General features: G+C 43.4%; 1 protein-coding gene across 5 annotated transcripts in view; it reads right to left on the bottom strand.

Moving 5' to 3' along the window:
* KIZ (kizuna centrosomal protein) overlaps nt 1-4,129 on the bottom strand; it is a 120,578-nt gene extending 116,449 nt beyond the window's left edge. For 2 of the 5 annotated variants that reach the window (XR_002003904.4, XM_055373573.2), the window contains exon 1: nt 3,906-4,111. Coding sequence is in view for 4 of the 5 variants with exons in the window: in XM_055373573.2 (XP_055229548.1) it covers nt 3,906-4,073 (168 nt within the window). In the remaining variant the exon portion in view is untranslated. Of the gene's footprint in view, nt 1-3,573; nt 3,812-3,905 lie in introns of those variants that run through there. The other 3 variants (XM_004061880.5, XM_019017417.4, XM_019017416.4) reach the window with 3 other exon arrangements.
* Nucleotides 4,130-16,225: the final 12,096 nt, after the last annotated feature.

Genomic DNA, 16,225 nt, shown 5'->3' with positions numbered 1-16,225 from the left:
AAAAAGGGAGCATCGTTAAGATAGCTGGTGAAATCTGATGCAGTCTGCGGACTGGTTTCACCACTAGGAGGGCCATATGGTGTGATCGTGTACAAGAACATCCTTGGCTTTTGGAAACACACATTGAAGATTTTAGGAGTGATGAGGCATCATACATGCACTTCTCAACAGATCAGAAAAGGCTAATGGTTTTAGATAGACAGATTTAAACATACTCAACTGATATCTCAGTGTCAAAAATCTAATAAAATGTTAATAGTTGAGGGATCTGGGTGACAGGAACACTGGAGGTCTTTGTCCTATATTTGCAACTTTTTTGTAAGCTAGAACTTATTTTAAAATATATATATATACACACATTTTTTTTTTTTTTTTGAGACGGAGTCTCACTCTGTTGCCCAAGCTGGAGTACAGTGGCACAATCTCAGCTCACTGCAACCTCTCCCTCCCGGGTTTAAGGGATTCTGCTTCAGTTTCCCAACTAGCTAGGATAACAGGCATGCGCCACCACACCCAACTAATTTTTGTATTTTTAGTAGAGACGGGGTTTTGCCATGTTGGCCAGGCTGGTCTCAAACTCCTCACCTCAGGTGATCCACCCGCCTCTGCCTCTCAAAGTGCTGGGATTACAGGTGTGAGCCACCATGCCCAGCCACTTTAAAATAATTTCTAAAATTCACCTATGACTTCTAGTGAAAAAGGACCACAGTCACTTTGGAAATCCACCACCTCCCAAGCAGCAAGTTCTTCTTAGTAATGAATGTAAAATTTATTTGTAAAACATCTTTAGCAGATGCAGACATCTGCTGCTCACACTTCTCTATCATAACACTTCATACCCTGATAATCAAACTCCTCTTGGCTTTCTCTCCCAGGCAAAACGGTGGTAATCTTGTTAACTCTTCTTCACAGGTCTATTTTCTAGCCCCTCATCCACACTGCAGCACCTCAGAATGCTGAGCCCTCCATGTCCTTTTAAAATTTAATACTAAAAACCAGATATTTGCCTCAATGAAAAGCCTTTCCATGGCTTGCAATTCTTACATATTAAATCTCTATTTCAGAATCTTTGAAATACCCATCCCTGGGATGCTTACCCATAGTTCATGTTTTCAGTCACCCCTCACTTGGACCTTTCAGTTTTACACAGCTAAGTGGTCCTTATCTTGCTGAGTTTTCTACTTTTAAGCCACTTGTTATTCTGTTTTTGTCTCGATACCACAATTCTATACCATCTTCAGCTTACTCTACTAATATCTCAGTGTCAGTTTCTAGACTATTATGATATCTTACTCTGAATCAATATAGGCACTGAAAAAACCGCAGCTGGCTAATGGGCCCCTTTAAAAGGATGTTTTTATATAACCGTAAGAGCCAATTCCACTTATAAGTTTCTACCATGCTTGTGGGTGCTATACACACTGTAACAAGTCACTCCATTAGACTCTTTTAGATTCAATTATTGACTTTCACCACAATGCAGAAAAAACACTGTACACACATAGGAAAACATTCAGACGATAAAATTACATCTACGTGTAACTACAGCTAACATGACTTGGGCTGGAAATATGCTGGTTATTTGACCAGCTAACATTGCAATGACCACCTCTAAAAGGGCTGAGAAAGAGGGAGGTTTTTTTTGTCTCCCACTTCCCAGAAGTTTCTGGATTGATAAAGCAGCTGTGACTACCCTGGGTTGCCCCCTATGAAATGACTCAGGAATTTTAGGAGACAGTGGTATCTGTGATCAGTGGGATGGTTTGTGTTTCTTTGTTTAAAAAGGTACAACCAAGGCTGGGTGCGGTGGCTCACACCTGTAATCCCAACACTTTGGAAGGCAGAGGCAGGCAGATCACCCGAGGTCAGGGGTTCGAGATCAGCCTGGCCAACATGGTGAAACCCCATCTCCACTAAAAATACAAAAATTAGCTGGGGTTGGTGGTGGGCGCCTGTAATCCCAGCTACTAGGGAGGCTGAGGCAGGACAATCGCTTGAACCTGGGAGGTAGGGGTTGCAGTGAGCTGAGATCATGCCATTGCACTCCAGCCTGGGTGACAGAGTGAGGCTATGTTTCAAACAAATAAACAAGCAAACAAAAAGGTACATCCAAACACTCAAATTGGATACAGACAATAATATTCTTTACACATTGCTTTGCAAAACTACAGCTTTCAGCTTTTTTTTTCTTTTTTTACTTTAAGGCCCATTATTCTAGCAAAGAGAGAAAGAAAAAATCTGTGGCCTTACTTTGCATATTAGTCAAGCCCCCTCATCCCTGGTAAAGAACCAAGGTTCAGAGAGGTGGAACAACCTGCTCAAGGTCACACAATTGTTCGTGGACTAGAATCCAGGTTTTGATATTTCTACTGCAGCCTTTTCTGTATCTAGAATTATTTGCCTCTATAACTGTGTCCAATGTGCATTAATCTGAGTTAGTTATAAATTCTTAAAATGAAAAATGAACACACACAGCAACAGATTTGTACTGACTTAAAAATAAAACAAACCTCGAAATGCAGAACCGTGAACAGGCTATAAAAGTTGATTCAAATTCCTTATATATTTTCAACAGCCTCACCTTGTTTAATAATTAAAGGAATAAGTGTTAATCATAAAGTACATAATCATTATACAGTTATTGTGCCATAAGGACTATAAACAGCCAGGTGTTCCTAGCACAGGAAACAAAAATAACTTACAATTAATAGTTCAAAAAGAATGCCATTTATGAGTGCTGTAAGAATGCCAAGAGTCACAAAAGTTAGGGAATGGGTTGAAACAGGGAAGGCTCTACAGGAAGAGATTTCTTTTTAAAGTTAGAAATTAAGAGGTCACTGATATGGGTGAGCGGTGACATGTCAGAAAGAAAATAGGACGTAGAAAAGGAGTACAAGGTAAAAAAAATGCTAACGACAATTAAGGAAGCCTGTTGTAGATGCTCTATAAATATCTGACAAGAATTAAATCTAGCGTAAGATAAATGTAATTCCTTTTCAAAATCGCTTACTTCTGCCTTTATTTTCCATGTAATTATTGTTATCATTTTAGCACTGTCACGCACACAGCTCTCCTGTTCACTAGAATGATTTTGTAACTTTTAACACTCATTAAATGTTTTGTTTATCAAGAGATCCAAAAATGTATTTCCTTTCTTGTCAACTAATGAGATTTACAACTCCAATTAACTTAGCAGCTAAATAAGAGGTCCAGCAATTTATCTTTTACGTGGTTATTCATAGTACACTGCGGTATAATTTTCTCTCTATATGCACTCTTAGATCTAGCTGTTTTCAGTGGTTCCCATCTTTCATATCTTAATCAAAGGCATCATGAACCCTCTGGAAGCTGGACTTCTCTAGCTGGAAATTTCATCCCTTCGCTGGAAATCTAGCCAGCCCTCGCTCCCCCTAAAAGTCTCCTGAGTTTAAACGGGGGCACATGTTTGACACACACACACACCCGTCTGCGTTCCAGGACTTGTCATCATTGATGCAGTGCAGCTGTCACGGCGGGATGGCAATTTGAAGAGAGTGGGGAGGCGGCGTGTAAAAGGGGACAAGAGAAACTCACAAGGCTTGATGGAGAGTGACAGGCAGAAGAACTCCCACTTTCACTTCTGGACAAATTCTGTGACGCGGCCGCATCCTCAAACCGCAGACCAGGCTTTAGCTGCTATTGACGGGGCGGGGGCGGTCTCTCACCTCTCTCCGCTCCCACCCCCAATACAGGGGGTGGCTCTAGTAAACGTTGTCCTCCAGGCCCCACTGGGAGCCTGGGGGGCGTTGCGCGCGGGCCTGGGCCCCGGGGAACCTCGGGCGGGGGAGCGGGAAGGAAAATGGGGCAGGGCACGCGGAAGACCCTCGGCGCGGGACGACTCCCCACCCCCGCCCCAGTGCCCTTACCTGTCCCGCAGCCCGTGCTGGAGTTGGCCCAGCCTCTCGTAGTAGTCGGGACTCGACAGGGGCACGGCCGATGCGAGGGTCCGGCTCATGCTGCTGCCGCTGCGCCAGCTCAGCACAACCTCTGGGTGGCCGTTCGGCCGGGGTTGCCGAAGCAGACCGCCCCACCATGCACCGCGGGTAAACAGCGCGCCCGGCCGCCTGCAGGAGGCGGGGCAAGACGCCGTGGGGGCGGGGCGCCGCTGAGGGACGGGGCGGAGGCCGGCTTTGCGGGGGGCGGGACGAAGACCTGCATGGGGCGGGGAAGAGGCGTGGCAGAGGCGGGGCGTCGTGAGGCCGGGGCGGACCACGTCGGAGGGGCGGGCGCTCGGTGCCCTCTCCTCTCTCCCTTGACGCGGTGTCTCCTTTCCCCTCACCTTCCAGGATTCGCACAAGCTACGTTAATGTTACAAGGCGCATTCCCTCCCTTTCTTTCGTCTCTCGCTTGCTTCTTTTCCTCGATCTCCTTTCTTGCCAGGATCTGTTGAGTGCCAGGCACTGTACTAAGCTTGTTCTATTATATCAGCACTCAAAAGCGACACAAAACACCACATAAAAAAAGACAAACCCTCAAATGCTAAACAGCTGTGCTCAGCCCCGACAGTGGACCAACCCCTTACTCGAAAATCCGTGCTGAATCTAAGGATTGTTCCAGGTGCCAGTATCGTTGGCGAGAGGGAAAAGTTGATAACTAGTTGCTTGGGAAGCAGACGTTTGTGCAGACAGCTCTAGTGGACAATGCTCCTAATGTCCTGTAGGATCCTCTAGCAGGAGCCCGGGAGCCAGACTGCCTGGGTGTACATTCCCTATCCACGTCCCAGCTGCCAGGCCGTGTGCAAGTCACCCCAGGTTTCCTCATATGTAAAGTGGGAGGCTGTTAACACAGGATTAGTTTAGGATTCGATTGTTAATATGTGTTAGTGTTTGTAAGTGGGCCCAGCACATAGAAAGCATCAGGTTTTATTATCATCACCAACGTCGGGAAAAAGCTTCCTGAAGGAAGCCAACCATATTCCAAAACCCACTGGGCAGAAAAATTAAGCCTTAGCCTGCTTCTCTGCCTTCCTTTCTTTCTTTCTTTTTTTTTTTTTTGAGACAGAGTCTCACTCTGTTGCCCAGGCTGGAGTGCAGTGGCGTGATCTCGGCTCACTGCAAGCTCTGCTTCCCGGGTTCAAAAGATTCTCGTGCCTCAGCCTCCTGAATAACTGGGATTACAGGTGTGTGCTACCACACCCAGATAATTTTTTTTTTTGGTATTTTTTATATTTTAAGGAGAGACGGGGTTTCACCATGTTGGCCAGGCTGCTCTCGAACTCCCAACCTCAGGTGATCCACCCACCTTGGCCTCCCAAAGTGTTAGGATTACTTGCATGAGCCACCATGCCCGGCCTGTGGAGTTTCTTTAGTCTCTTATTGTTCACTTCTTTTGGTTTCTTTCCTATGCCATTAATTTTACTTACACATACAAGGTGCAAGGTGTGACAAACTAAAATTGTAAGAGAGATGGAACACTCAAAGGCCAACAACACAAAACTATGATTTTACTCAGCCTTCCATTCACATTTGCAGGTCCAGGGCAAGAGTGTGAATGGAGGCCCTCATACCATCCGCCTAAATATTGAATTATAATTCAAGATAACAAACTTAGGTAAAATACGTGTTCTCCTCTCCACTTTGACCAATATGCCTTCTTAAGAACCTGGACAACCAGGGTGGAATTTAGTTTGCCTGCTTCTCCAGCTCCCCCCAACCCCATTTCCCACCCCAGGCTCAGTCTTGCTTTGTGAGGGGTCTCATACACTGGCAGGGATGTGTGTGCCCTGCCTCTTCTCCTCCTCTTCTCCAGCCAGCAAGTCCCAACTCTGCCTACATCCCCACCTCAGCCTCCTCTTGGCCGGGCAGTGAGCATGCCAGTGATGGTCACCCTTGCAGGAAAGACCCAGCCAAGAGGCCTTTTAAAGCCTTAGAAAGCAGCTTGGGCCCCTCTGAGCAGGGAAGGTAAGGGTGTTGGGTACTTAGAACGTGTTCTAGAAGAGCATGTGTGTGTATGTGAGTGAGCACCCCAGGTGGGCCTGTCATCTGGCCCTGGGACCTCCTTGCCTTGCGTGGAGCAGCATGGGCAGAGAAGGGCTAGAACAGAACCTCTAATACACAGAAGCCAGGGCAGAGGCCTTCTTGCCCTGGTCTAAGGGTAGCACTGATGTGACTTTTATTTAGTTTTTATTCAGATTATATCCAATTGATTCAGTGGTAATGTGCAAAGGTTTATTTTAATGAGTTTAGTGTAACTAACATTTTACTACAACCCCAGCGAAAAAAAGAAAAGCATTAAAATTTTAGGATATTTTATTTAGGACCATGCCCCCAGGCTAGTTTTTTTTTTAAGAAAAAGAATCCCCAAACAATTAATATAACTATTTTTAGCAAGTAGCACAGAGTAAGCAGATGAGGCAGTCATTTAGCACCCAAAATTTTTATTAGGCCATTTTAGGAGAATCTAAAATTAAACGTAATTAAACAGTAAATAGATAATTCAAAATAATTATAATTTACATCCCATGGTTGATTCATTAATGACGTATGACAAATCTAGATGTAGGATCTCCTTTATTAACAGTAACACATAGCAAACAAAAGGAATATTTCTAGAGTATTTATGCTAAAATTATGCATTTTAAATGGTGACAGGCTTTCAATAAATTCTGAGTTCTTCACTTTGAATATTTAATTTGCCGGAGCCCTCTATTTTAATATTTTTCTTCAAACTCTTTATTTAGCTGAGCTGATTTCTGTAAGCAGCCCTGCTTTTAGCTCACTGGACCAAGGGTCATCAAGTCTGCCTAGATCAAGTCTTCCTCTAAGTCCTAGAATGTCTTAGCTAGAACTTAGAGGGAGTCTAGCCCCACCCCCTTGTTTTTCAGGAGAAAAAGGGTTCAGGGCAGATAAGGGGCTTGGCCAAAGTCACCTAGCTGGAAATCTATGTAATATTAACGAGTCTAGTTCAAAATATGGATCCCTAGTGGTCCCATTAAGCAAACAGCAAGGGAAGCCAGTGTCTCGGCCCAGAAGTCACATGAATCTTTGGGTGAACCAAATGAAATTGTTGTTTTTGTAGCTCAAAAACAAAATTGATTCTGGAAAATATATTGAAATTAGAATTGTACATATATTCTAATATTGGGAAATTCTAATTTCAACATATTTCCATATATATGTATATATACATTACATTTACCAGTTTATTATAAGAATATCACAAAAGATACAGATGAAAAGATTCATAAGGTGAGGTCTGGGGGAAGGGGTGTAGAGGTTCCATGCCCTCCACGGGCACACCACCCTCCAGGAACCTCCTCCACATGTTCAGCCAGCTCAGAAGCTTCCTGAACCCTGTCCCCTTGGGTCTTTTATGGGGACTTTATTGGATAGGCATGATCGACAGTTGTGTAGAAGTGTGATTGGACAAAGGGGACATGATCTAACACTAATTGAGTGGGAAACCCAACAAGTCCTGTTCTGATTCCTCTCGGCCTCTCAATGCAGCAGAAATTTTTTTTTTTTTTTTTGAGACGGAATTTCGCTCTTGTTGCCCAGGCTGGAGTGCAATAGCATGATCTCAGCTCACCGCAACCACTGCCTCCCTGGTTCAAGCGATTCTACTGCCTCAGCCTCCTGAGTAGCTGGGGTTACAGGCATGTGCCACCACGCCTGGCTAATTTTGTATTTTCAGTAGAGACAGGGTTTCTCCATGTTGGTCAGGCTGGTCTCGAACTCCCAACCTCAGGTGATCCACCTGCCTTGGCCTCCCAAAGTGCTGGAATTACAGGCATGAGCCACTGTGTCTGGCCTGCAGTAGCATTTTATATTTTAAAATGTACACACTATGCTGCTTTTAATTAAATCATGTATATTTAGTCAATAACTGCTTGGATATTGTATTAATTTGCTAGGGCTGCTGTAAGAAAGCTCCACAAACTAGGTGTCTTAAACAACAGGATTTATTGTGTTTCAGGTCTGGAGGCTAGAAATTGAAGATCAAGATATCTGCATGGCTCGTTCTTTCTGAGGGCTGTGGGGAAGAATCTGCCGCATGCCTCTCTCCTGGCTGCTGGTGGTTTGCAGGCTATCTTTGGTGTTCCTTGGCTTTTAGACACATCTTCTTGACCTCTGCTTTCATGTTCACATGGTGTTCTACCTGTGTATGTGTCTCCAAATTCTGCCTTTTTATGAAGGCACCAATCATATTGGATTAGACGCCCACCCTTCCCCAGTATGATCTCATCTTAACTAATTACATCTGCATTGACCCTGTTTCCAAAGAAGACTGCATTTTGAGGTACTGAGAGTTAGAACATCAACATATGTATTGTGCAGGGGACACATTTCAATCCATGATAGATAGGAAAGTAGGACAAGATTTCATTTTGCAGTCATTATGCAGACATATAAGACATTGCTTCCTACCCCATTAGAAAAGTTGATCTAGAAGTAGAAATGAGGCTGGGTAAAGTGGCTCACACCTATAATCCCACAACTTCAGGAGGCCAAGGCAGGAAGATCACTTAATCCCAGGAGTTCAAGACCAACCTGGGCAACATAGTGAGATTCCCCCCTCTACAAAAAAAATTTTTTTTAATTAGCCAGCCATGATGGCACCCACCTGTAGTCCCAGCTACTCAGGAGGCTGAGATGGAATGATCTCTTGAGCCCAGGAATTCAAGACTGTAGTGAGCTATGAGCCATTGTACTCCAGCCTGGGCAACAGCCAGCCTGGGCAAGACTCTACCAAAATAAAAAAGTAGAGACAAATCAAATGTAGGAAGTGGGGGGAAAGCTGTGATGTCCCATGTATGAGTATGCCATCGAAATGTACTCCTTCTGTCACTGACATGTACACTGGTGCAAGCATTTGTAGTCTCATTTAGATCTACAACAGTCCTTTGAGGGCACCACAAGTTGAAGCAACTAGCCCAAGGTCACACTATCACTGTGTTCTTGTCAGAACAATGGTAGTGGTAGGATTAAGAGTGGTAGGATTTGGACACAGGCCTGTTCCAATTCCAGAGTCCATCCTCTCTTATATATATTCTCTCTATATATATATGTATCCTTTGCCTTGATCCTCATCATTCGAAGCTACCTATATTTTTTATTTTCCTTGTATGAGATGTGTAAAATATATACTATGTGACCCAGAAGGGTTTTTACAGATACACGGTTCATGTATTGGGAATAGCATGCATAGAATACATTTTTCTACATGATGTGTTCACCATTCTGAGTTTTAATTTCCTTCTTAAAACTCAGAAAGACTGCATTTATCATCCTTGCTAGCCGTTAGGTGGATCTACATGACCAAGTCTGACTAGTGAAATGTGGGCAAAAGTGATGTAGCCACTTCCAGGCCTGACCCCAAAACATCCTGCACAATCTTCCTGTTTCCATTAGTTGCCTGGCTAGGTGCAAAGAATCCACTGGAGAACTCTGAGGCCCTGGAAGAAAAGTGACTGACTGCAATAAGCACGGGACTGTGACTTGAGCAATAAATCAATCTTAACTGAGCAATAAATCAATAAATAAATCAATTAAAAACTGATATTTTAAGGTCGTTTGTCTCAGCAGCTGGCATTGCTTATCCTGACTAATACACAAGCATTCCATGCAGAAATTGCACAAATGCATCAAAATATCTTTCCATAAAATTCTCGGTGAGGATTTATGTGACTATCTAGATGGTAATAAAAACCTGGAACAGTAATATTAAGAGCCAACACTCAAGGACAAAGTCCCAGATAATGAAGCCAAGGCTATAATAAAGAACCAGTCAGAGAGACTCTGTCCAATAGGACTTTCTGCAATGATGGAAATAGTCCATTTTGTGCTATCCAATCTGGTAGCCATTAGCCATGGCTATTGGGCAATTGAATATGGCTAGTGCAACTGAGAAATTGAATTTTTAATTTAATTTTTATTTATTTATTTATTTTGAGATGGAGTCTCACTCTGTTGCCAAGGCTGGAGTGCAGTTGTGCAATCTCAGCTCACTGCAACCTCTGCCTCCTGGGTTCAAGCAATTCTCCTGCCTCAGCACCCTCTAACAACTGGGATTACAGGCATACACTACCACACCTGGCTAATTTTTGTATTTTTAGTAGAGACAGGGTTTTGCCATGTTGACCAGGCTGGTCTCGAACTCCTGACCTTAGGTGATCCACCCTCCTCAGCCTCCCAAAGTCCTGGGATTACAGGTGTGAGCCACTGGGCCCAGCCAAATTTAATTTTATTTTAATAATTAAAATTAAAATTTAAGAGGCTACATGTAGCTAGTAGCCACTTTGTTGAACCATGCAGATCTAAAGATGAAGTAGAAAGATGGATAAACATGGAACAGGGAGACGGAGGACATAAATCACTGGGAAGTGGAAAGATAAGAATAGAAGGTAAGATGCCATCCTTGCTGGGAGGTTGATATGGTTTTGTTCTGTGTCCCCACCCAAATCTTGAATTGTAATACCCCTGTGTCGAGGAAAGGGCCTGGTGGGAGGTAATTGCTGTTCTTGTGGTAGTGAGGAAATTCTTATGAGACCTGGTTGTTTGGTAAGTGTCTGGCAGTTTCCACTGAGAGCTTGCTCTCTCTCTGTCTCTCTCTCTCTCTCTCTGTCTCTCTCTCTCTCTCTCTCTCCCCTGCTGCCATGTAAGACATGCCTTGCTTCCCCTTCCGCTATGATTGCAAGTTTCCTGAGGCTTCCCCAGCCATGCGGCAATTTAACATCTTTTGTTTATAAATTACCCAGTCTCAGGTAGTATCTTTATAACAGTGTGAAATGGACTAATATAGACGTGATGGTCATCAAGAGGAGAGGTGTGATTGTGAATTTATTTTGTGTGTCAACTTGGCTAGGCCATGGTGGTCAGTTGCTTTATCAAACACCAGTCTAGACATGACTGTGAAGACTTTCTTTTTAGATGTTGTTAATATTTGAAGCAGTAGGCTTTGAGGAAAGTAGATTGCTCTCCAAAATGTGGATGGGCCTCATCCAGTCAGTTGAAGGCCTTAGGAGAAAAGAATGAAGTCCCTCACAATCTCATGAACCACTTCCTAAAAATAAATCTCTCTCTCTCCATATATATATATATATATATATATATATATATATATATATATACACACACATATATATACACACGTGTGTGTGTGTGTGTGTGTGTGTGTGTGTGTGTGTCCTACTGGTTCTGTTTCTCTGTTTCTCTGAAGAACCCTGATGAATACAGGAAGACATGAGGTTACTAACAGCACTTTGCTCAAAGGCATTTGTTTTTTAAATTAAATTAATTTGATTTTAAGACAAAGTCTCAGTCTGTCACCAGGCTGGAGTGCAGTGGCATGATCATGGCTCACTGCAGCCTTGAATTCCTGGGCTCAAGTGATCCTCCTGCCTCAGTCTCCCAAGTAGCTGGGACAACAGGCACATGCCACCATGCCTGGCTAACAAAGACATTTGTAATAGCTAATTTAAAATAATAAGAATTGGGTGCAGATTCCAATAAATAAAATAAAAACATAGATTTCCTCATTTTATTTCATATCATATAAACCAACAATTAATATGTGGGTCCTGGCTGGGCACGGTGGCTCACCCCTGTAATCCTAGCACTTTGGGAGGTGGAGGCTGGAGGATTACCTGAGCTCAGGATTTAAGACCAGCCTGGACAACATGGTGAAATGCTGTCTGTACGAAAAATACAAAAAATGAACTGGGCGTGGTGGCACATGCCTGTAAGCCCAGCTACTCAGGAGGCTGAGGCAAGAGAATCGCTTGAACCCAGGAGGTGAGGTTTCAAGCTGAGATGACGCCACTGCACTCCAGCCTGAGTGACAGAGTAAGACCATGTCTAAAAAAAAAAAAAAAAAAAAAAAAAAAAAAGTGAGTCTCTAAAATACTTGAGTTCTAGAAAAGCTAAATAACAGCCAAAAAATGGAATAATAGAGTAGTTAACTGCCTCTAGCTAGAGACTCACTACTTAAACGAGATGGGCTCACTCTGTCTCACAGCTCTTATATGCCTGTGATTTCCACTGAAGTCCTTGAATTGGGCTTCCATGAGGTCTCCAGGATTATCCCTTTGTAGACAAAGAGGAATCCTCAGAGGAGATAGACTTGAAACACCAAATCTTTGCACTCTTTTCTCCCTGCAGGACTGGCCTGTGGCGTGGTGTACCAGGCAGGAGCAGCTCTACAGCCCTGCAGCCCTGGGTGCATGAGTGACAGGCTGTAGGTGCTGATGTCACATGTGAACAATCTTTGAATGCCAAGATTCTCCTCAAAAATCATTTGGTGAATTTCTTAATTGTTTGCCACATGGATGCACTTCTCATCAGGGTTCAACAAGTACTCCTAACTACAAGGGTTGGAAACAAAGGGACGCTCTAGGACTGTTCTTACAATTCGCAGGCAGGTTAAAACCAAAGGGTTTGCATAATAAGTACCATTTATTTGATGACTATGTATTTATGTTTACAAGGTGACAGGGCACCGCATGTAGAATGTTCCACTTCTCATTGCCTGCAATTATTCACAGCCTTTGTAAAAATGTTGGCTTCATTCATTGCTGGGGCACACCTCAATGATGACTGCTACACAAAATAACCTCCCTTCACTTAATCATCAAACATTTGCCATTGTGTCCTCAAGAAGCAGTCAAATACAAGAGTTGGGAATTTGGGCTCAGGCGCCTCCTCTGCATAGTATACTATCACTTCTCTTATAACCCGTGTGACCCTGGGCAGATTACTTACCCTTGATGTACCTCCAATTCCTCATCTGTGAAATGGTGATCGTAAGAGTGCCTTCCTCTCAGGGTCATTGAGAGCCTTAAATGTGGTGATCTGTGTGATGCACTTGGAATCATGCCTGGTAGAATTATCCCTCAACCAACACAAGCTAGCATTGTTTCTTAGGGAGAGAAGAAAAATATCCCTTTGGGAAGTGAAGCAAGTCATCAGAGGTAATGGCCCAAATTCTGCATTTTATGACTTATCTCTGTCTCTCAGAGGCATTTCCTGAGCTTCCTCTCTGTCCTTTTCATCAATTCTACTGGTTCTGCAGTCACCTGCCCATGCAGGGTCAGGTTCTGGTCACCTGAATTCATCACTGATGACTCAGTAGGTGACGTTCAGTTGGGAACCTCAACCTGGGATTCAGTTTTACTCCTTTTGTGTCAACCCTGGCAGTTGAGGAGATCTCAGCCCATCAGCCTCAGGGGTAGAAGTCAATGACACGCAGGCAGCACCATGTTGTCTAAAGATCACGTGCTTCAGAATCAGTAGACTTGAGTTCCAGTCCCAGCTCTGCCTCTTAGTGACTGTGTGGCTCTGAGCACATCTCAACATTTTGAATGTCTCATTTTCCTCATTTCTAAAATGAGGGCAATAACATTTTTATTTATCAAGTAATTGCAAGGAGTAAATGAAATAAATATTTAAGATGTCCTTAGCACAGGCCTGGCCCGTAGAAAACACTCAATGAACAAATGGTTCCAACTCTCCCTGAGGACAAGGAAGCATTCTGAATTTCCTAGGACTTCTAAATGTAACCAAAGAGGAATGGAAATGGGTTCATTTTGTTAGAGGTTGTACGTGTGTGGTCACATGCATGTGTGTCAGTAAATACTATCCGATAGCTAATATGATGGAGCTTCACTTTGTGCCTGGCTCTTCACATGTATTGGCCCCATTTTCCAGATGAGGAATTTGGAGCATGTTGAGGTGAAGCCACTCCACCAAAGCCACATGGCTCGTCAAAGGAGGGGTGGAGTTATAACCCATAAAATGTAGTACCAGAGCCCTAATTCTCAACCACTATGTTCTGCTTCTTCTCACAATGGCAGGTGTTTGTTGGAGCAGTGCAACTGAGGCACAAGAGGCTGTGTCATATCCAAGGTGGGCCACTGCTGCAGGAATGGAAGCTGGGGTGGACCTGTGGAGGTGTTATGGGGGCATTGCTTCTTCCTGGTGGTGGACTTTTTGGGAATGAATTTAAACTGGAATCTTTTTGTAAGTATTTTAATGCCATGTTCTATGACCGCAACTTGATTATAGGCCATCTTCAGGAATAAAGGCTGCCATATATTTCTTCAGCATTCCTCAGCTGAGTTCTGGGACCAGAACCCAGGCCAGAAGACCACCCCAAAGATACTGGATGATGGTCGGGTGTAGCAATAAGAAGCCAACAAGATGTTTTTAAAAATTGAGATATAGTTCGCATTTGATGAAATCCATCCTTTGAAAGAGTAAAATTTAGTGATTTTTAGCATATTCACAAAGTTGTACAACCATCAACACTATTAATTCTAGAACATTTCATCGCCCCGAAAAGAAACCCTATACCTCTTAGCAGTCATTCCCCATTCCTCTGTACCCCCAGTCCCTGGCTACCACTAACCTACTTTCTATATGGGTTTATCTATCCAGGAAATTTCATATAAATAGAATTGTACAATAAGTGGCTTTGTATCTGAAGAAGCCATTATTTTTAATGCAATAAGGTGGTCAGTATAGAAGCCAGCTTCCATCATGGCCCCTGTATTAGTTTATAGGGCTACCATAATAAAGTACCACAAATTGAAAGGTGTAAACCACAGAAATAAATTTTCTCACAGTTCTGGAAGGTAGAAGTCTGCAATCAAGGTGTCAGCAGGGTTGATTTCTTCTGAAGGCCTCTCTCTTTTGCTTATAGATGGTCATCTTCTCCCTGTGTCTACATGATGTCCCTCTGTGTCTGTGTCCCAATCTCCTCTTATAAGAACACAGGTCATATTGGGTTAGGGCTCACCCCAATGACCTCATTTAGCCTTTGACATGATTTGGATCTATGCCCTCACCCCCCAAATCTCATGTTAAGATGTAATCCCCAATATTGGAGGTGGAATCTGCTGGGAGATGACTGGATCACAGGGGCAGATCCCTTATGGCTTGGGGCTGGGTGCTGTCTTCACAATAGTGAATGAGTTCTCACAAGATGTGGTTGTTTAAAAGTATATGGCACCTCCCTACCCTCTCTCTTGTTCCTGTTCTGGCCACATGACATCCTGCTCCCTCTTTGCCTCCCATGTGATTGTAAGTTTCCTGAGGCCTCCCAAGAAGTTGAACATATGCTCATGCTTCCTGTACAGCCTACAGAACCATAAGCCAGTTAAACCTCTTTTCCTTAAAATTACCCAGCCATAGGTATTTCTTTGTAGCAATGTAAGAATGGCTAATACAATCTTAATTACCACTGTAGAGAGCCTATCTCCAAACATAGTCACATTCCGAGGTACTGGGAGTTAGGACTTCAACATGAATTTTGAGGGGATACAACTCAGCCCATAATAGTCCTCCAATATTCCTTCCCCTGGAATTCATGCCCTTGTGTAGTCCCCTCCTGCATTGTAGCAGGGCCAACCTGTGTGATGTTGTACCAGCCATGTGAGTGCTGATAAGTCGGCAATTAGACTTAGCTGGAGTTAGACCCTCCAGCTCTGTCTAATTTTCAGAGGACTACAGCTCTAGGCAAAATCTGACTGCATCATCACAAGGGATCTCAAGAGAGAACTGAACAGCCAAGCTGCTCTTGAATTCTGACCCTAGAAACCATGAGATAACAAATTATCCTATTCTTTTAAGTCATTAAGCTTGGGTATGATTTGGTAGGCAGCATTAGGTAACTGATACAGTTGGGGCGGGATGGTGGTGGTTCAAAAAGTCGATGATTATTATATACCCACTCTCTTTCAGCCATAGAATCATGTGTGGGAGTCTACTTCTTCAAGCCTCGCAAGAGCTCTGCAAAATGTGTGTTATTATCCCTGTTTCATTGAGGCTCGGGGGGTTAAGGAACTTGCTGACTATTTAAATCTAGTCCAGCCTGTCTCCAAGATCTGTGGGTTTTCTACTGTATCATTGGGTCCCCATCATAGGAGACCACCACTCAGGGATGGTGGTGTGTACACATTTAACTACCTACTACCACTTAGCAGCAACAAGAGTCACCCAAAATATGTCTCACACTTAACGTTAGAATTCTACTTTGGAAAAGTCACGATTTTGTATTCAATTTTTTCTTCTCTCTTTCTCTCCTATTTTTCTTTCCTTTCTTTCTTCATGTGTGCATGTGGGTTTTAGTGTCTTTAAACCAAAATGACTTATTATATCACGTGAATCTGTGGGCCAACTGAGCTCATTTGGATGGCCTGGTTCACATTTTTTTTTTAAATCCAATCTATTTAAAAATAGAATCTGCCAGC

Source organism: Gorilla gorilla, chromosome 21 (assembly GCF_029281585.2).
Source record: "Gorilla gorilla gorilla isolate KB3781 chromosome 21, NHGRI_mGorGor1-v2.1_pri, whole genome shotgun sequence".
In the NCBI taxonomy this organism is placed as follows: Eukaryota; Metazoa; Chordata; class Mammalia; order Primates; family Hominidae; genus Gorilla; species Gorilla gorilla.
Note: the sequence above shows the minus strand (reverse complement) of the source record. Positions and strands in the feature narration are given on the sequence as shown.